The 21572-nt window shown below is 43.0% G+C and overlaps 1 protein-coding gene across 17 annotated transcripts in view; it reads left to right on the plus strand.

Moving 5' to 3' along the window:
* The first annotated feature begins 7532 nt into the window (after positions 1-7532).
* LOC110566715 (histone-lysine N-methyltransferase, H3 lysine-36 specific-like) overlaps positions 7533-21572 on the plus strand; it is a 33985-nt gene continuing 19945 nt past the window's right edge. For 2 of the 17 annotated variants that reach the window (XR_009592942.1, XR_009592939.1), the window contains exons 1-4: positions 8005-8226; positions 9053-9166; positions 9873-9962; positions 15067-15254. Coding sequence is in view for 1 of the 17 variants with exons in the window: in XM_021664610.2 (XP_021520285.1) it covers positions 9137-9166; positions 9873-9962 (120 nt within the window). In the remaining 16 variants the exon portion in view is untranslated. The other 15 variants (XR_009592934.1, XR_009592933.1, XR_009592935.1 and 12 more) reach the window with 13 other exon arrangements.

Here is a 21572-nt window from a genome sequence, read left to right on the forward strand (position 1 = left end):
TTCCTGCTTTTTGACTGTGGAAATGGGAAACAGGGCTGAAAATTTGACCAATTCCTTTAATCTCTAATAATATAGAAATATTTAGCATAGCATCTTTCCATGTCTGGGTTGGATAACTTGTTCCTGATTTCAATGCTTGTTTATATTAAAAGTTATATTAAAATCATGACATTTTATTAGCCATGCAATGTTTCCTTTGGTGAAGGGGCTTGCAATGCAACCTTTTCCCCACTGCTCTCTGCCTGTCTGTATCTCTCTGGATGCTTTCCGATCTTCCTGTGACTCACTTAGCATACTTTGATCATCACTAAAACAGCTTATATACCACTTGATGATTTCTTCAGACTTCATGTGAGCTCTGAATGGCTTAGAACATGGCAACTCCTTTCTGAAGGCGTGACAGGAACTTCTAGAAGAATACAAGCAATTTAAGAGTATTGTCAGCACTTTAGAGAGCTTTAAAATGGATAGACCCCCTGAATTCTCTGTGTCTTGCCAAGATGAACCATTTTGGGATCCGGCAGTGTAGCTACCCCTGTCCGTGCGGAACACAGTTAAGTGGGACCCAGGTGACTTCTGGTTAACAATGCTCAGGTTGAAGCCTTATTTGAGCAATGTTCTGTAGAACCATTTGGGAGCGCTTATAGACGTAATCTGCTTATCATGCTTATTCCTTGTAGACATCCAGAGCTTGTGTGTGCCAGTTTCCTTACTGATGTCCCACTAACAGGTGTCCTGCAGTTTACCTGTTAAGAGAGGTCTTTTAGAACCCTACTTTCAGCATCACACTTTGTCCTTTGAGGACTAACTCCTTTATGGGAAAGGGGTCTGGCTGGGCTGCTGGTGCCTTGGTGTAGAAAGGATGCCTGTAACTCTCAGTGGTATGCTTAAAGGTCAGACTCCTCAGCATGGCATGAAGTAACACTCTTATTCCTGTAGTATCTCTGACCTTCTACATCCATTTTTTCTGTCTGTGCACAGTGCTCTCAAACCTCTAAGCTGCTCAACTTAATTCAAGGCAGCCAGCTAACAGAAGCATTTTTTTCTTGTTGCCTGGGCTTACAGAAGCCACATTGCTTTCACAATTGCAACATGATTGATTACAGGACCATGGCTCTATTTACTTAAAAACCAGACAGCAACTGTTCACTGCTAACACAAAGGTTTTCCCTTAAGAGTTCAACCCTGAGTGAGAAATGCCATTAACAATACGAGTTAGGAGACTGAGGCCCAGGGACCTGGACATGTTGGTCACGCTGGACCAGGCCTCCCTGGCATTCCTTCTGTTCCTTACCCTGTGATGTGGTCCTGTGGGCACAGTGTTTTCCCATAGAAAATCCATTTTCTTTCAGCTAGTTGCTGGGGTTGTCTGTTCAACTAACTGTTTGCTTTAAATGTTTTTCAAAAACATTTAAACATCTAGTGCTTTCAGAATCTTCTAAGTCACAGGTGGCCTGTGATTTTCCTGGTAAAAGCAGATACTAGCTAAGATTTTTTTTTAAGGTAAACCGTATTTTTTTGATTAGGTAGCCTCACCTCTCAGAAGGCACCATTTCAGGGGTCAAGATTGTTCTCTTGAAGGATCCAGAGTAAATATTGAAAAAAAAAAGGGAAAAAAAAGAAAGAAAGAATGGAACACCACATTTCCACCATAAAGTAATGCCTCACTTTTCTCTGAAAGTCATTAATCCTGAAATATACCTCTGGCTTAAAGCTAATGGCTAACAATAAATTTATGTTTCTAGAGGACAGGTTCTGAACTGTTAAGTCATCATCATTAATTTCAGGAGGCTGTGGCTGCAGACAGTAGTGCTAATATTTATGACTCAAATGATAAAAACTGGATAGCATTTTCCTATTGATGGTTGCCTTTCTGGAAATTGTTCCTGATCAGAGTCCCCTAAGGCAGCCATTTCCTGTCACCAGTCCTTCCTTACATGCCTATGACATAGATTGTATTTTTTACAGTTATTATACTTATTTTTTGTTCCTTTGTTTTTTTTTTTGTTTGTCTGAGTTTTTGTTTGTTCATTTGTTTTTCAAGACAGGGTTTCTCCATGTAGCCCTGGCTGTCCTGGGCTCTCTCTGTAGACGAGGCTGGCCTCAAACTCACTGCCATCCTCCTGCCTCTGCCTCCTGAGTGCTGTGATTACAGGTATGAGCACTGCTGCCTGGCTGTATATAGCTCTTCTATATGGTGTGTGTCTGTGTTCTCTGTGGATTAGAGGTGGAGTGTAAAGTGATCTGAACATGCATGTTACCTAGAAAGAAGACTCTTATTTCCACACTGTGTTAGTTACTTTTGAGTCACTGACAATACCTGAGAATAAACGATGTAAAGGAGGATGTGGTGGAGGCTTCACAGGGTGGAGTCTGTGGTTGCCCGGTGCGTTATTTGAGCAGAACGCCTCAGTGGAGGAGTTCATGCCTGGGCAACATGAATGAGCACATGTTCCAAGCAACCTTCTTTTAAGAGTGCTACATGGCACTGGTGCAGGGATAAACCTGTGGGGACATTTCATGTCAGACTGTAACACATATGTCAGCAGCTACAAGAAAACACAGGACAGCTCCAGTGGTTGGACAGACTGGGGTTCAGTGTTCCATATGGGGTTCATAAATTAAGACTTGGGGAGTAGACTCTGCCCCTAAGCAACAACGGCCTGGCCCTGGTGGAGAATGCTATGGTGATGCACACATAAGGCACATGGGACAGAAGAACCTCCATTCTGGTGCATCGTCCTGTTTGTAAGGGTGCTGAGGTTAAAGGCTCCAGTTAAAGGCTGTGGAAGCTAGAGTGGCACACTATTTTACTCCTTTACAAAATTCGTTTCTTCTTCAAGTCATGAAATAAAATATTCCACCTGGCTATAAGGACTTGTTGGCAGAGTTCTTTAAAAAGACAGTTGCTGACAGCCCAGGTTCTGGATCTGAGCTGCCTTTCTGATACTCACTTGCTCTGGGGCTAAATTTGGTTTACCTGCTCTAGATATTGGTTTCAAGGTCTGGGTGCTCTCTCTCTCTCTCTCCCTCTCTCTCTTTCTCTCTGTGTGTTTTTGGGGTAGGGGAATCTCTACCTCACCTGATTAAAAAAAGAGAATTCAATGATGTTGACCAACAGGTAATAATTTAAAATCAGTGGTCATCTCTGAAGAAAACTACTATGGTATTCTTTCAGAAAAATAATGAAACAACGACATAATTAACCAGGGTCTCATTAAGGATTAAGATTTCTTCAGGTAGTTATATTTTTCTCCCTTATATTTCTCCATCAATCCTTAGTTTTCTGGAGCATGTTGAGTAACAGAGAGAATGCTGGGTTTTCACGTTAAAGATCCATGAAGTTAGGGTTCATTTTCAGGGCAGGGGTGTCCACTGGTGACCACTGGTCACTTGTTGCTTCTAAGTAGTCTCTCATTTAAATTCTCCAGTGACATAGTCAAGTAGGGGCTGTTCTAGCACGCTGATACCAGACTATGAGAGCGAAGCTAAGTTTGTTATTGCTCCAATGTCACCTGAGCAAGAAAGTGGCAGTGGTATGGTTTGTATTCGCTTGTCCTGTGGTTTGAGTACACACATCCCATGACATTTTTGGCTACATTTTGATATGTGTTCAGTGTCCTAATATCTGTTTGTTAAGTTCTTACTAGTGGTGGTAGAATAAAGAAATCAAAAACTCTTAACGAAATACATCTTAATAATTTAAATGTAATTAAACAGTTTTTCTGTGGGAATAACACACTGAAATTGTGATTTTAGCTAATAGGGAAATGCAATTTACTGCTTCCCTACAAAGCCCTTCAGGGATTATAGTTGATGAACTTGGCTTTGGCCACTGATTTGGCCGCCTATCTGCTTCTGTCTGGTTCAGTGCATGGAACTATGGCCCAGACCTTCCAACTACACGCCGCATTGTGAGCACACAGTGGTGTTGGTACCTTTATTCATTCAAATATTATTCTAAACATCTTCTGTCTCAAGTTTGTGTAAACATGCCACCATTTGTACTCTACATTGTCAATAAAACAACCAACCAGTGCTAAGCAATGGAGAGAATTGGGTGGGACCTCCTGGTTGGGAGGGGAGGAGAAAGAAGCAAGTGGTAGTAGTCAGAAGGAGAGATTGGGCAGGAGAGGACTTGGAACCAGAAGAAGAGATAAACTGGACCTAAGATATAACTAAAAGCAAGTATAATGTGGGAAATCTGAATGGGAGGAAAGCATGCAGGCTTAGAGGTTTAGGATAGAGTAACAATTGCCTAGCATTGTGCTCTAGGTTAATTAAATAAATCCTAGTCTCTGTGTGGTGATTTGGGTATACTACTGTTTCAAAAATAATTGCTGTTTAACTAAAGAATAAATCAATAATAATTATTAATAATCAACAACACTGTGCCTCTTGCCAGGGGGTTTGCCATGTTTCTTTGAAATTAGACTTTCTGTGTCCTGGATCTCTTGAGTTTAATCATTATTATATCTTAAACCCTCTGTGGCTGCTTAGGCAAAGCTGTCTTTTAGAAGAAAGTAGATAGTTTGCTTTAAATTTGACAAAGTTGAACTGTGGGGTAAGATCACTGTGGGAGATCAAAGCAATCGCTAACTTACATTCTAGAGAAAGGAAGCCGCAGACTGCATCCTTATTGGTTGGTTTCTTTTATTAGTGAAATGAGTTTGACAACATTTTACATCTAGGTTTAATCAGTACATTCTGTTTGATGAGGTGACATCTCCTTGTGAGGCCTTGGACTGAATCCAAGGTTGTCTGTCTTTGGAGCAATACTTAACATAGCATTTAGTCAATAAAATGCTCTTTTTCTTTTTTGAGTATGTATGTGAGTGAGTGAGTATGTGTGTGTATACACACACACTAGTGTGCTTATGTGTGCAGGTACAGAGGTGTGAAGAGGACTCTGCTCTCAGTCTCTGTCTTATTCACTTGAGACAAGGTCTTGCACTGAATGGAGCTGGGCTGGAAGCTAGCAAGCCAGTGACCTCCTGCCTCTGTCACACATCTCACCACAGCTGCAGGCATTCCTGCAGACACACACAGCTATTTGTGTGGGTGCCAGGATTCAAACTCAGGTCCCAAGAGATACCCTCAGGTCACCAGTTGTGGTGGTGCACACCTGTAGTTTTAGCACTCAGGAGGCAGAGGCAGATGGATCTCTGTGAGTTCGAGGCTAGCCTGGTCTACAAGGCAAGTCCTGGACAGCCAGGGCTATACAGAGAAATCCTGTCTCAAAAACAAAATCAAAACAAACTAAAGTTCTCCTTTCCCAGGGATGCCTCTCAAATGATGAGGTCCCTAAAGTGAAAGGGAAAGGAAAATGTGCGTTTCTTCCATTGATGAAACCAGTCAGTTCTGTTTACCTGCATGTGGTCCAAATTTCACCAGAAAAGAGACACCATATTAATTCCACTAGTGCTACTAGGCTCCAGCCTGAAGTTAATTAGCCAGGGGCACTCAGCTATTATTGTCAAAAGACACAATGTTTCTTAGAACAATCAATAATCTAAGTGATGAATGGAGATAGTGCTGATGGGCAGAGTGCTTGCCCTCATACACAAGACCCTGTGTTTGATGCCCAGTACCCTAAGGGAAAAAAGCTACAAAACCTTGAGAGACTGTCTGTGGTCCCAGCAGTCCCGAGACAGAGGTAGGAGGACCATGAACTTACAGTCTGGACAACAGAAGACCTGGGTTCAAGAATCATTTCCCCCCACCAAAGCCACAGGTTTTCTGGCACAACATCTCATATTTGCTTTCCCAGAGCCCAGTGTATTGCCTAGAATGCAGGAAATGGTTGCTGAAGGAAGCAATGAATTACAGTTTAGCATTCATCAAGTGCTGTCTGTAACTGTTAAGGGTAGATTGTTAGGTTGTCAGGGATCCTCCCAGTGGCCTGTGACTTGGGGGCCACTGGTGAGGAAACTGAAGCTGAGGCTGAAAGACAATTTCTTCAAGGACGTCCAGCAGCAGTTCCAAGTACCTCAAAATGGGCTATGTGCTGGGAAAAACTTTGATTGATTAGCATTGGGGTAACTGCCAGTTAGAAATGACTGGCTCCAATTACTAGCTGTAAAAAAGGAACCAGTTAGCTTTTCTGTTGAATTGCATAATGGGGTTACCAGGAGCAACTCCTTAGAAGGAAAGGCTGGGACCTGTGCGATAGGGCCCTGAACAATGCCACAGCTTTTCTCTGGCTAGTTCTGGAGCAGGAAAATTGCCAGTCAACTTGGCATCTGGAGACTTGAGTGTCTCTGTCTTCAACAGAAGGCATCTCTGTGGTCACAGCAGCCTCACAGCTCTTGGGTTACATAGGACACTTTCTCTGAGGAAACCCACTTGCTATCTTGGCAGGGCCAGAGTTCCAGTGTTGTGCCCAATTCATTAGACTCCCAAAAGACCAGCAGGAGTCAAGTCCTTTGCAAAACACGTGAGGATCTTTATTTGCAGCTCAAGCTGGGACTCTCACATGCACTGGTATCCAACTGAGAGCCCAGAGCCCAGAATTGAGAGTGATTTAAAGGTCCCAGTCCCTGCCTGGCAAGGGTCTATTGGTTGAAACACAAAAAGGGTGTCACATTTTAAACCAATTGGCGCCAAAACCATTCATGGTTCTGGCTTCCTTTGTTTGGCTGTTGCTAGGGGAGAGGGGCCATCTGGGCTGGTTTCCTGGCAACAGAACTTCTAGTGGGTGGAAAGGAATGCAGTAAAGCTAGTTCTTCCACTCCGGTGGTGGGACATGTCTCAATTTGTCTTGGCCTTTGTTCAAGCTTGTGCATTAAACCTTAATCCAATACCCCAAAACAATAATTTTTCATTCTTTGGTCTCTCACCATCACTTACTGAAGTTATGCCAAAGGCTTGTTTCTGAGCCTCCTTTAATGGACTGTGGGTGTTGGATAGCAAACAGCTAGAAGCCTCTTGAGCTGCTGCTGGCTGGGCCCAGTCACCATGTGAAGGCCAGGGAAGGATGGAATTTGGCTTAACCATTACAGATAGTGACACCTGGCAGGAGACTGCCCCAAAGTAGCTGTTCTTGGTGAGCTCTAGTTACCCGAGGGCCCTCCAGTAAACACTCTGCTGGGACATTTGCCCTAAGGGCCAAGCCAAACGTAATTGTTTTACTCATCCTATTGCATAGAACACCTGGGCAAATTCCAGGTTTTCACTGATTAGCCTTTGCTTGGGGTGGTAGTTAAATTTTGCTGGGTTTTCTCTAGGCTCTTCCTTGGGTCAGGGACTCCATTGTCTTCTTTCTGGAAATGGTGATCTATGTTTTAGTTCCTGGGACTGGTGGTTTTTGCTGAGGGGGTGAAGTGGGGGAGGTGTTGGGGGTCAGGCCTGATTCTCTCACTGGAACCTAAGATGGCCAGTAGCCCTGGGCCTCAGTCAGGCCAGGTGTCTCCGGGGTTGGCGTTCAGGAGGAGCGGGGTGCAGTGGCTGTGTGTGAAGTAGGTGAGGGGATCACAGTGCCACCCATGATGCCTGCAGGCCTCTAAGCTGCATGGGAGCCTGCCTCCAGTTCAGCCCAGAGGGCAGGGCTTGCCCATTGCCAGGCCTGAGTGGCGCACAGGGGAAGACAGGGTGCAGCAGCTGAGGCTCTGCTGATTGGGCCTCCCTCCCCAGCCCACCACCCGGACTTCACCGGCCCCCAAAGGGAGAGGTGTGGGAGTGCGCTCGCAGGGGCGTACGGTGGGGGGAGGGAGCACGCGCGCCTCCTGGGCTCCTGCGGTTCGCGAGCCGGCGAGCCGCGCTCTCCTTGGCACGCGCCAGGGCGCAGGGGCGCGCACGGTGTGGGTGCGAGGGGGAGGAGGAGGAATAGGCCGGGCTCGTCGCATTCGCTGCCTCCTCGCCTGAACAGTTGCGAGGCTCTCCTCGCAGTGGGAGGCTTGGCTAGCGGCTCCTCGCGCCTGCCTCCGCTTTGCTCAAGCCCCGCTGTGATAAGGGTTCCCCACCCCCAGCAGGCTCGGGAGGGGTCACAGGCACGGTAACTAGTGCGCAGGGCGGGCGGGGGAGGGAGGAGACATGAAGATTGGTGGTGGCCGAGAGGTGAGGGCCGCGCTGGAGGGCCGCGCGGGGTGGGCGACGCTGCTGCAGCCGCGGCCGCGGCCGCCTCCCCCGCCTCCCTCCTTCCCGGCGGGCCTCGGGCCTGGCCAGGCGGGCCTGCGGCCAGCTTCCTCCCGGCGCGGTGCGGGCACCCCGGCTTCTGTTTGACCCCAGGTAAGCCGGCTGGCGGACACGGGAATGGCCGCCTACCCTCCCGCAGCAGACTTTGTTCACGGCTGAGTGCCGACGAGCGCCAGCAGCGCTGCGGGGAGGTGCTCCCGAGGCTGCGGGAAGGAGCGCGGCCCGGGGAAGCGGCCGCCGCCGCAGCCATGTTTGTCAAGCTGTAGCAGCTGCTGCTACCGGGCTGGGCTTCGCGGGCCGCCTCGGGTGCCCTCCCGGGACCGTGCGAATCCCAGTGTGTTTGCCCTCGGGAAGGCAAGCTCCGGCGCACCCGCCTCGGCTAACTCGCTCGACGCCAGTTCACGGTTGCGGCAAAGGCTCGGGCACCGGCGGGGCGCGGGGTGCAGCGCTATGGTGACCGCTGCGTCCAGCTTGCGGAAGGAGAGGGAACACCTTTTTATGCAGCGTCCAGAAGCTGCCCCTGAAACCCACAACCCCGTCCCTTTCAAGAGATTTGGCTGTCGGACCTTGGGCGTGGGGAGCGGGAGAGGAGGGCTGTCGTTTGAGAGCTGGGAGTTTAGACTCCCGAACGACTTTAATCTTAGTCGTGTCCTTCCTCCCCCCCCCCACCCCCGTGCCCACCAGTCTGCAGTGCAAGGAAGGAGAACGGGCTGCTTCCGTGTGGCAGGATTTACCCATCTCCGGGGAAGATGTAGTCCTTGGAGACCCACCGGGGCCATATCCTGTGTCATCCTGGAGAACTTTTTATGTCCTTGGAAGTGCAGCAGAAAGGCCACTAGGGCTTCAGAAGTGTCAGCCATTTTGAAGAGAAGAGCCAGACTGTTAACTCAGAATAATTGTTGTGTTTCTTGGATTTCAGGTTGTCGTGGGCACAGTATAGATCACACTTGTGAACTATCTAAAAGAAATTGTCTGCTGTCCTTTCCTAATCCAGTGGATTTAGATGCCCCCGAAGACAAGGACAGCCCATTCGGTAATGGTCAATACAATTTCTCTGAGCCACTTACTGGCTTGCAGTTACTGACTGCCAGTGGAACATCCCAAAATGCTTATGGACAAGATTCTCCATCTTGTTACATTCCACTGCTGAGACTACAGGATCCGGCCTTCAGGATCAGTGTTGAGTATTTAAGTGGGTCTGTTGATGGATCAGAGTCCTTTCAAGACCCTGCAAAAAGTGTTTCAAGAGCTCAGTTGCCAAATGTTTGCACTTGCTTGAGTCCTAATGGTCCAGCAGCACTTGCTCTGAAACAGGAGCCCTCTTGTAATAACTGCCCCGTACTCCAGTTAAGAGTGACAGAGACGACCCAGAATGGCTTTCTGCACTTTGAGAATTTTGCTTGTGTGGATGATGCGGATGTAGATTCTGAAATGGCCCCAGAACAGCCAGTCACAGAGGATGAGCTCTTTGAGGAAACTCAGACCAGTGCTGCCTGCGATTATGAGCCCAAATCAGAAGTGTAGAAGTGGCCATGGGAAGGGAGCAAGACCAGAGAGTAGACACGGTGCAGTCAAACAGCCATTCTTGCCATTAGGTCCTCACACCAAAAATGAGGACGATAAAGAAGTGAAGTGGATGTACACAATGAAAGACAGCCCTCCTCCCAGCCTACATTTCACTAGGAGACACAAACATTACCATAGAAGAACAGTTTAACTCAATACATTTACCTTTTCAGGATGATCCAGACTCCAGCACCAGTACATTAGGAAACATGCTAGAATTGCCTGGAGCTTCATCATCATCTGCTTCACAGGAATTGCCATTTGTAAGCAATTTTTGGTACAACTTAAATATAAACTTGAATGTGTGTGTAGGTATATATATGTGTATGTGTGTGTGTGTGTGTGTGTAGGTATATATATGTGTGTGTGTGTGTGTGTGTGTGTGTGTAGGTATATATATGTGTATATGTGTGTGTGTGTGTGTGTGTGTGCGCCACTTAAAGGGAAACTACAGTTTGTTTTTGTTGTCAATTCATAGTTAAGGATGAGCTTTTTTGGGAAATTTTGATTTTTAAACCATATCCCTGTAGTGTGAGTTTGGTTCTTTATAGTTTATCCCAAATTGCTTCATTGAGGACTGGCTAAGTGTTAAACCTCTAAGGGTGTTTAATTGAGCTCAGGCTTATATTTTCAAGATACGGGTAGGTATACATCTTTTACCTTTGAAAAACAAAACAACAAAAATTCAGAGGCTTTGGTCTGCGGATGCCTGTGTGGAGCTTGATTCTAGCCTACTTGGAATCCATGAAGCACAATGTGATTTTTCACCCCTAGACCGCAGTTGTTCTTTGATTGTTAGAGGTTTGCTCAACCGTTTAGATTTGGCAGGTATAGTATGAAAACTTTACTCCCGCTTTGAGAATTTTCTTGAGAATGTCCTGCTCTGTGATTTTCACTGAAACCTGCTCCTCCCCCCGAATTGCCCATTCTTACCCCTTATAAGCTGTAACCTAAAGATCACTAAATGGAGACTTGATCAGAATACTGTCTTGTTTCCATTCTTCTAGTCTCTTGTTCCACCCCATTCTCACCCCTCTCTTAGGATCCATGCCCTTCATAGCCTTGAAATAAAAAAAGATGTCATAGAAGACGTAGGTCAAAGCCATCCAGATGTGGTGTCTCATGCCTACTTCTTAGCACTCAAGAAATTGAGGCAGAAAGGGTTGCCCTGAGGTTGAGACCAACCTGAGCTACAGTGATCAAAACAAACAAACAAAAACGTGTGCTTTCATAGTACTTGAGAATTTCAATCAGAATTGAGTACTGCTGGTGTCCTCCTACTGTCTGGGTTCCGGGGATTAAGCTAAGGTCGTCACGCTTGGTTTTCTTCTGTGTGTCATATCCCACCAGTTTGCATGTGTGTGTGTGTGTGTGTGTGTGTGTGTGTATGCATATGTATATGTTTGTTTTGAGACAGGGTTTCTCTGTGTAGCTTTGGTTGTCCTGGAACTCACTCTGGCCTCAAACTCATAGAGATTTGCTTGCCTTTACCTCCTGAGTGCTGGGATTAATGATGAGGGTCACTACTGCCCAGCTCCTATGTATGTTTTTAAGACAGGGTATTATATATAACTCTTGACTGCTCTTGAACTTGTATATAGCAGAGAATGACCTTGAGCTTCTGCTCCTTCTGATTATAGCTCAAAAGGTGGAGTTACAGGTATGTTACCACCCCTGGTTATGATTGCCCTGTATCTTGGACAGGCCTCAAACTCAAAATTCTGTTGGCATTATAGTCATGTAATGTTTGCTCATCTACTTGCATCGATTTATTTAACTACTGCTTCACTGTGTGAAAACTTTCTGTAGATGACTTTAGAACTTTTAACTAAGAAATTCTGATTACAGACTGATCTTTTCACCTTATGTCATAGTCATTGAAAATATAGTATTAAACTGGATGTTATAAGATATATCAGTAATCCCAGCAGTTTGGAGACTGAAGACAGGATTTGATTTTGAAGCCAGTCTTGGCTACAGAATGAGGTTTAAATGCTAGGTGTTGTAGCATAGCAAAGTCAGAAGCAGGTAGATTTCTTGAGTTCCACGGTAGCTATAGAGTTCAGGGTCAGCCAGGGCTACACAGTGAGATGCTATTACAAAGAACGGTATAGGGGATACACACACACACACACACACACCACACACACACACACAGTATCAATGACTCAGCATTTAAGAGTACCTGGTGCTCTTTTAGAAGACCCAGATTTGATTCCCAGTATCTGTATTAGGCAGTTCACGGGTGCCCATAACTCCAGATCCAGGAAGATGTGGTACCTGGTCTCCATGGTCACACACTCTCCTGTACACATACTTTCATACCTATATGCATCCATAATTAACAATATAAATCTCGTGAGGCTGGAGAGATGGTTCAGCAATTAAGAGCACTGGCTGCTCTTCCAGAGGACCCAGGTTTGTTTCCGAGTACCTACATTGTGGTTTACAGCCCTCTATAACTACAGTCCCAGGAGATCTCACTCCCTCTTCTGGCCTCAGGTGCTGCCTGCATGTGGTACACAGATATACATGCAGATAAAATGCTTATTCACAAAATAAAGTGGAAAAGAGTGAAAATAAGAATCTTGATTAAAAAGTCAGATGTGAGGCTGGAGAGGTGGCTCAGAGGGTCCTGAGTTCAATTCCCAGCAATCACATGGTGGCTCACAACCATCTATAATGATATCTGGTGCCCTCTTCTGGCCTGCAGGAGTACATGCAGACAGACTATTGTATGCATTAAAAAATGTGAAGTCAGGCATGGTGGTACGCATCTTTAATCAGACCACTAAGGGAAGCAGAGGCAGCTGGATAGCTATGAGTTTCAAGGCCAGCCTGGTCTACAAAGGGAGTCCAAGACAGCCAAGACTACACAGAGAAACCCGGTCTTTAAAAAAAAAAATCTTTAAAAAAATGAAACAGATAGTGGAGTGACTCATGTCTGTAATCCCAGAACTCTGAGGTATAAAGATAACAAATAACCTCCAAACCAAAATGCATCACCAAATCCAAAACAAATCCCAGCAATGGGAGTTTATCTTGGCAGTAGTAGAGTACTAGAGTACTTTATTCCTATTCATAGGGTCCTAGGGTCCATGTAAAATAAAAAGCAAAGCAAGGTAGTGCTAATGAGTTGAACATACTTCCTTTTTGTTTCTTGAGACAGGGTTTCTCTGTGTAGCCTTGGCTGTCCTGGAACTCACTCTATAGACCAGGTTGGCCTTGAACTCAGAGATCTACTAACCTCTGCTGGGATTAAAGGCTGTCACCGCCTGGTGGTAAATTTACCTTTTATTACTAAGTGTATATAAAGTAGAGGACAACTTGTGGGAGTCAGTTCTACTATGTGGGTTCTGGAGATTCAGCTTAAGCTGTTTATCTCCATGCCCTTTCTTAGGGCAGGTCTCTTGTGTATTTTTTGTATTCCAGGCTATCTGGCCCTGGAGTTTCCAGGCAGTTCTTCTGTGTCTGCCTTAGAAAAGCTGGGATTACAAGTGCAGACCACGGCATCTGGCTTTCTGGGGAACTTCTTGGGATTGGAACTTGGTCAGGCTTGAAAGGCGAGACCCACTGAACCATTTCCTAAGTCCCCTGCATTGTGTGTGTGGTTTTTTTTTTCTTTTTTTTTTTTGAGGGGGGGAGGCTAGTTCAAGATGGGGGTCTCTGTAGCCCTGGCTGTCCTGGAACTTATTGTGTAGATGAGGTTGGCCTTGAACTGAGAGATCCCCCTGCTTCTGCCTCCTAAGTGCTGGGATTAAAGACATGTGCCACCACCATCTGGTTCCTTCTTTGTGGTTTTAATTTATACTTCTGCTGATAGGTTAATGCATGCTTTTTCTAAAAGGTTTGATGTATATTGGTATTTTTGCTTTCATGAATATGTATTACATGACTGTGCTGTGCCATTGGAATCTAAAAGTGTGTATCATACCTTTTGGAAGTTGGGTTACCAGTAGTTGTGAGCTGTTCTATGGGTGCTGGGAACTGAATCCAAGTTCTATGGAAGAACTTCTGAGCCATTTGTCCTGTCCCATGCTTATTTGCTATTTGCATTTTTTTACTGAATATGTTAATATATTTTGTCTGTTTTCATATTGGATTGTGTAGGGGTAGTTGTGTTAGTGGTGATGATAGCGGCAACCATTTTACTAGTGTAGTATAGTCCAGGTATAGTATAGTTCCACTCTCCTGCCTCAGCCTACCATGTGCAGAGATCTTCATCCTCAAAGGTTTCATTTGTAGGGTTGGTTAATGCTGGCAATTGTATTTAGGTTTCCATACATGATAGGCAGAGCTTTACTACTTTTACATTTTATTTTGAGGAGGCAGGGTCTTGCTAAGTTGTCTGGTTTGACCTTAAATTTACTATCTTCCCATCTCAGCCTTCTGAGTATCAGAAGGATCCCTATGCTGTAAGACTCAGTAAGTTTTTAAGAGTTGTGTATCTATATTCTAGATGATGTACTCCCCCTGACCCACCCCGAGACAGGGTTGCTCTGTGTATCCCTGGCTGTCCTGGAACTAGCTTTGTAGACCATGCTGTCCTGAAACTCAAAGTTCCGCCAGCCTCTGCCTTTGAGAGTTGAGATTAAAGGCTTGTGCCACTACCGCCTAGTGAAGTTACATTGTTTTAATGACTCCATGAACCATTATTTTTCCTTTTCCCCTTTGATTTGAGACAGAATCTCGAGTGTATAGCCCAAGCTGACTTCAAACTCATTGAATAGCTGAGGGTAATCTTGAATTCCATAATGTTCCTTTCTCCACCTCTAAGGTAATTACATTATTTTGAGATGATGCCTAGAAAACTATTCCTAGAACTTACTGAGTAGGCAAGGTTGACCTAGCTCACAGTTCTACCTTCTTTTGCCTCCCAAGGGCTGAGATTAATGATGTGGGCCAGGTATACTGGGCTACTTACATTTTTTGATCCTATAGTTTTGTTTTGTTTGTTTTTTGATTTTTCTAGGCAGGGTTTCTCTGTGTAGCCTTGGTTGTTCTGGACTTGGCTTTGTATACCAGGCTGGCCTCTAACTCACAGAGAGCTGCCTGCCTTTGCCTCCCTGAGTTCTGGGATTACGGGAGTGCGCAGCCGCACCCAGTTTTTTGATCCCATAGTTTACATATAGTTTCCTTTTTTTTTTTTTTTTTCCCAAGACTGGGTTTCTCTGTGTATCCTTGACTATCCTGGACTCACTTTGTACACAAGGTCGGCCTCACATCCTCCTGCCTCTGCCTTTATGACTGGTGAGATTAAAGGGGTGCAACACAGGCCTGGTTTATAGATAGTTTCCATATTTAGAAACTTTGTTTGAGAAACAATAAGATGATACATACTCATGTGGCCTTAATATATTGTATCAGGTTTTCATGTTTGCTGCTGCAAGGTGAAATTATAAAGGCCTTTGAAGTTCTTTTCATATTTGGGGCTAGGAAGATAGTTTAGTCAGTAAAAAGCCCTTGCCTCCAAGCCTGATGACTTCAGTTCCCGGGACCCACGTGGTGAAAGAAGAGGACAGACACTTGGAAGCTATTCTCTGGATTCCTCATAGGTACGTGTGTGTGTGTGTGTGTGTCTACACACACAAATGTAATTCATACTTATTTGTTTATTTATTTATTAATGAGACAGGGTTCCTCTGCTCTGCCTCCCAAGTGCTGGGATTAAAAGAACGCACTGTCACACCTGACCTTAAATGTAATTTTAAATAATTTTTCACATCTAAATGACCTTATATAAAATAACCTTTTATTTAAGTAAAGAAAAAGAAACACATTCCTTTTCTTTTTTCAAAAACTAGTTTCCCCACTGTGTTTTTTAAACTTCATTTCTAGTAGAAGATAGCTCTGAATTTCATATCCTCTTCTGTCTACTTCCCAGTGCTAGAATTAATTAAGCACGTACCACCATACCCAACTTAGGTAATGGAGACTTGGGCTCTGTACTTTGGGAAACACTCCAACAACTGAGCTGCATCTCTCCAGGAATTGAAAAGAGCGCTGGAAGATTGGTGGCCAATGGAAAGACCCCTTTCCAAAAGGGAGGGGTTGCTATAAGGATAAAATATATTTTGGAGGATGAACTATTTTAATATATTAAATTAAATTATAAATAATTATCACTGGTTATGCTGGTTATGTGATAGCTCTTACATATCAGGAGCAGTCTAAGTAGTCACCTTTTCTAAGTTATGAGAGTATTTTCTTATGTCATCTCTGATTTCTTTCTGTGCTGTAATTGGAGCTGTTATGGCTCTCTGCTGTAAGTGGACATATAATGTCACACTAATCTTCATTGACAGTTTATACCTAAAGCATTTTTTATTGTATTTTTTATACCTTTAAATTTTTATTTGTAGGCAGGGAGTGGCCATTATGCGCCTTCTATCCTTGCACATGGGGAAGTACAGACTGGATCAGTGTAAGTTCCAGGCCAGCAGGGACTGCATAATGAGACCATGTTAGAAAACAATAAAAGACCATTTATACTTCTATACAAAATGTAGTAAAGACCTGTGTTTTGTGGATTTGTGTGCAATGTCAGTTTTCAGGAGGGTGGGCAGAAAGCCTAGAATGTGCAAGGGCTTGTCTCAGAGAGCCAGTGCAAAAGCTGGGCACATGACAGCTTAAGCTTGTAGTCCTAATATTCAGGAGGCTGAGGCAGCTGGAATTTTTGAGTCTTCAGTTACAGTTTAGCCTGTATTAGAGGGGTAATCTGTTTTATGCTTCTTCCCTATTAAAATTAATATTTTCTTGTCTTTACTAGAGATTGGACCTAGGGAATAATAGGGCCCCCATAATAGGGAAGTCCTCCATATTCCTAGCCTTACATAATGTTTTTTATAATTAGTATATCAGATAATGACTTATAACATGCCACGAGCAGTTAAAAGGTAATAGAATTCTGTTTAAAGATATTTTTGAGCTCTGAAGCTCAAGCTAACCTTAAATTAAAGATTCTTTTGTCTTCCTCTCCTTAGTGTTAGGGTTATAGGGGTAGGTATTCCATCAGAACTGGCTTGAAGTGTGTTAGAAACAGCTTAAGGGTCGAAGTGTTACTGTACAAAAAGGTTAAATTCAGATCTGATGTTGGTTCTTTGTTAGGGGTGATATAGAGTCATTAGTTTTTAGATGGGATCTCTCTGTGTAGCGAAGGCTTGCCTCAGACTTCTCCAGTCTTGGCCTTTCAAGCACTAGGATTATGTAGCACGATTACGTAGCACGAGTTGCTATGGCCATCTGTAACTGAAGTTTTGATAGGTAGGTACCATATCAGGTTTATAGTTATGTATAACATTATTTTCTAAGGATGAACTCTCACAGGACAAAATAACTTTTTATAGTTCTTGGTAGGCTTACATCTGCTTTGATTTTCATAAAGAATTGTAACAATTTAGGAGCTAGAAAGATGGCTGTGTGGTTAAGAGCTATTACTACTCTTATAAAGAAACTGATTTTGATTCCTAAGCACCTATGTTGACAGCTTACAACAACCTGTAGCCCCTACTCCAGGGGATCTGATGTCCTCACTTTCCTCTGTGGGCCCGACACACATATGTACACATAAATAAAAAATAATTTTTTTTGCATGTGTATTTTTTTGAGACAGGGTCTCACTATGTAATCTTGGCTAGCATGGAACACATATGTAGACCATGCTGGTCTCAGAAATCTAAAAATTTAGAACTTTCCCTACCGCTTCCTTTTGAGTGCTAGGATTAAAGTTCTGTTTCACCATACCCGGAAAAAATATATTTAAAAAAAAACCTGTACTAGTCATGCTGAGTGGCACACACCTGTAATCCCAGTATTTGAGGAGGCAGGCGGATCTTTGTGAGTTTGAGGCCATCATGGTCTACAAAGCGAGTCCACGACAGCCAAGGCTACATAGAGAAACCCTGTCTCAAAAACAAAAAACAAACAACAACAACCTGTGTCTAGCATTTGCTCACAATTTGGCTAGCACTAGGTATTATGCTTTGTTTTCTTTTTCCCTTTTTGAAACATGGCTTCAACATGGTTTTATGTATTCCAGGCTGACTTCAAATAATTAGCTGTTTTGTTGAGGATGACCTTGATCTGGTGATCTTCTTGTGGCTACCTCCAGAGAGCAGCGATTACAAATGTGTACCCTGGTACCCAGGGGTGCAGGTGCATAATTTCAGGTTACATGCATGCTAAGCTGCATTTCTATTACAAATCAAAATTTTCTTTGTCTTGTTTGAAACAGGGTCTTACCATGTTGCTCAAGCTAGCCTGGAAACAGGCTAGTTTATAGTTTTGGTGATCTTCTGTAGTATCTGTCTCATTTCTTTCTTTCTTTCTCCCACTCCCACACCTACCCTCCAGACACACACACATACTTGTTTTTTGAGGCTTCTTTTCTATGTAACACTGGAACTGAATTGTGGGAAGAAAGCATGCACTACCACACCCATCATAAACCACATTTGTAATGTTTATTTTCTGTGTGTGCAGTGCACATGTAGAAGCCAGGGGACAACTTCATGGAGCAAGGTTTCTCCTTCAGCTCTGTCAGTTCCAGGGATTGCATTTACAGTTAGATTTAACTGTAACTGTCTTTACTCATGAAAACATCTTGCTAGCTCTCAAACTTAATTTTTGAATAAACATGTAGTGAAAAAAAAACAAAAACCTTAAACTTTTACTAGTGAAATAACTGCTGTTCTTTGCCTGGTTAGTTAACATATCCAGTTAATAATATGTCTTCTTCCCACTACTAATAGCGCGAAGTAGCAGATGATGTACACTCAATGTATTATCTTGTGTGTTCTAGCTCTTTAATCTTATTTTACTTTGCTTTCCCTATGGTGCCCAACACTGGCTTAGAACGCTTATATCTCCGCCTCCCAAGCAAATGCTGGAATCACAGGCATGTGCTCCTGGGCCTGCTTAGATTTATAATTTAGAAAAGTAAATCTATCTGAGGAGATAGACCAGTGGTAAGTGCTTGCCTAGCACGCATAATGTTCTGGTTTTCTGTACATAAGAAGGAGGAAGTGGTGCAGACAATTAATCCCAGTACTTTGTGGAGCAGAGACAGGAGGATCTCTTGTGAGGTGTAGGTCAGCTAGGGCTATATAGTGGAAATCTGTCTCAAAAATAAATTAAAAAATTTAAGGCCAGTAGAAAATAAGTAGAATCTTTCCGAAGACTAAACCAGTTAGAGGAAGTCATATAACCAAGGTACCATTGTCCTAAAGATTTACTTGATTTTAAGTCATCAGTGTGCAACTTGCTTGTATATATTATCTTGCTAGATTTTGTCTTGATAAGTGTTAAAAGGATAGAGTTTAATCTGTAGATGATGATGTTTAAAAAGAAAATTTGAATACTACATATATGAAAAAATTATGCTGGGTACTGGTGGCATACACCTTTAATCCCAGCACCTGGGAGACAGAGGCAGTTGGATCTCTGAGAGTTCCAGGATAGCCTAGTCTACAAAGTGATTTCCAGGGCAGCCAGGCTACAAAAAAAGACAAAGAAACCCTATCTAGAAAAAAAACAAAAAACAAAAAAACAACAGAAGAAGAAGAAACATTTAATATTGCAGTTTTTATTAGAATGTGGTATGTAATTTAAGACACTTGGAAAGTGCTACCTTGTATGTCATTTAATGGTTTTTAAATTTTTTTTAGTTTTTGGTCTTTGAAGACAGGGTTTCCAGATGTGGCCTTGGCTCTCCTGGAATTTGTTCTGTAGACCAGGCTGGCCTGGAACTCAGAGGTTGACTTGCCTTGAGTGCTAGGACTAAAGGCGTGTGCCATCACAGCCTGGTTTAAATTATGAACAAAGGGTGACATTTTTATAAAAATTTCAATCATGACAAATGACTTCTGATTGCATTTTACTACAAAATATATTTGTAACATGAACATTGAGAATATTCTACTTTCATTTCGGTGACTCTGTTTGAAATACAAAGATTAATTAAAGGGATTTATTGGGTGGTTATTTTTAGTAAATGTGTATGCAGTATGGAGTACATGTTTACCAGGGATATTAAAATTGGCTTTTATTACTTTTTCTGATAGTGCAGTTAAAATCTAGAAAGACCTATTTTTATGAAAGTCTACGTTGTTTTGGAGGTGCTTATAACAACTTTGGGTTTATAGTCTTGTGATATAAGGATAGTTTTTTTTTTGTTTTTTGTTTTTTGTTTTTTTCTTTTTAAGACATGGTCTTGTTATGCAGACTAGGCTGGCCATTAACTTGCCATGACTTCAGCTTTTTAGTCCCTTCAGTTTATGTTGGGAGCTTCTTGGTAATGGTTAACAATTCTTTTCTCTAGGGTTCTTTTGTACCTATTTCATTCCCAGCAGTCCCCTCCCCATTTGCATTAATATTTCAGATGCTTTGTAACTGTGTGTTAAAGATTTCCATTTATAGGCTTTCCATTTACATTGTGTGCTGTTTTCCTTTGGACAGTGATTTAAAGTTGATTGATTTAAAGTTGCTTAGGTTCACCTATCTTTGGAGTCAGGTGATCCTTCTGTCTTACCCTCCTCAGAACTGAGACTAAGAAGCACATCATGTGCCCTATACAACCACATACACAATTGAAGAGAAAAGAAAACAGAACAAAAATATCTTGGTACTGTCTAGACCTTACTGTATTTTGTCTCTGATATCTGGTCCACTATATTATGTATCTACATAAAGAACTGCTTTATGAGTTACAAACAGCTGTGAGCTGCCCTGTGGGCAATAGGAATTGAATTCTAGTCTTCTGGAAGAGCAGGCATTTATTTACACTATTAGGTATGATGGTGCATACCAGTAATCCCAATAGTTGGGTGGTAGTGGCCAAACCAGGACCACAGTGCTATCCTTCTTTATACTGTAAATTGGAGGCCACCTGGGCTACACAAGACCCTGTGTCAAAATAAAGCAAGCCCAGCAAGGTAAATGTGCTTGCCACTACCAAGCCTAATGACCTGATTTTGGAACCTATGTAGAGGCAAAGAGAGAACCGGTTTCCACAAATTACCTTCTTTCTTCCACATCTTCTTGTAGACACACACAGGTGTACACACATGCATGCACACACACATACAATATAAGCTCGAAAGAACAGCCTCATCCTTTTTTTAAAACATTTTATTTTTATTTCATGTGTATGAATGTTTGCCTGATATGTGTATGTACCACATGTTTGCAGTGCCCTCAAAGGCCAGAAGAGGGTGTAGGCCAATGTGAGCTGTCACGTGAGTGTTGGGTTCTTTGCAAGAGCATTAAATTCTCAACTGCTGAGCCATTCTTCATCCCCAAATTGCTTTATTTTTATCCTATCAAGTTATTGTTTGCATGTACCACAATTAATAACTAGTCATTGTTGATGAACATTGAGTTTGTTTCAGTATTTTGCTAATGTACCTAAGTTCTGCAATACTTGGTCTTGTATGTATCACATTGTATGATTAAACATATATGTATCTAAGGATAACATTTTGAGTATTATGGTACAACTCTCAGGAAGCTGAAGCAGGAGGATTGAGAATTTGAGGGCAGCCTGGACTTGATAGTGGGATCTTATCTCCAAAACCAAGCCAGTAGCATACAGTTGAGAGGACCTTGAATTTGAGATTAGCCCATGTTACATATGATGAGTTCCAGGCCACAGTCAGTTATACATGGAAGACTCTATGTCAAAAAACTAAAAGGAAAAAAAAAAAGCTACAGACTACCTGTTTCATTTTTAGCACCCATATCAGATAGCTCACATCTCCCTATAACTCCATCCTTATGAAAATCTAACTTTCTTCTCAGGCATCTACATTCATTTATATTCTCATTAATTAATTCATTCACTCTTTTATGCATGTGCACGAACACCACACACACAG

This window comes from Meriones unguiculatus, chromosome 7 (genome assembly GCF_030254825.1).
Source record: "Meriones unguiculatus strain TT.TT164.6M chromosome 7, Bangor_MerUng_6.1, whole genome shotgun sequence".
Classification (NCBI taxonomy): Eukaryota; Metazoa; Chordata; class Mammalia; order Rodentia; family Muridae; genus Meriones; species Meriones unguiculatus.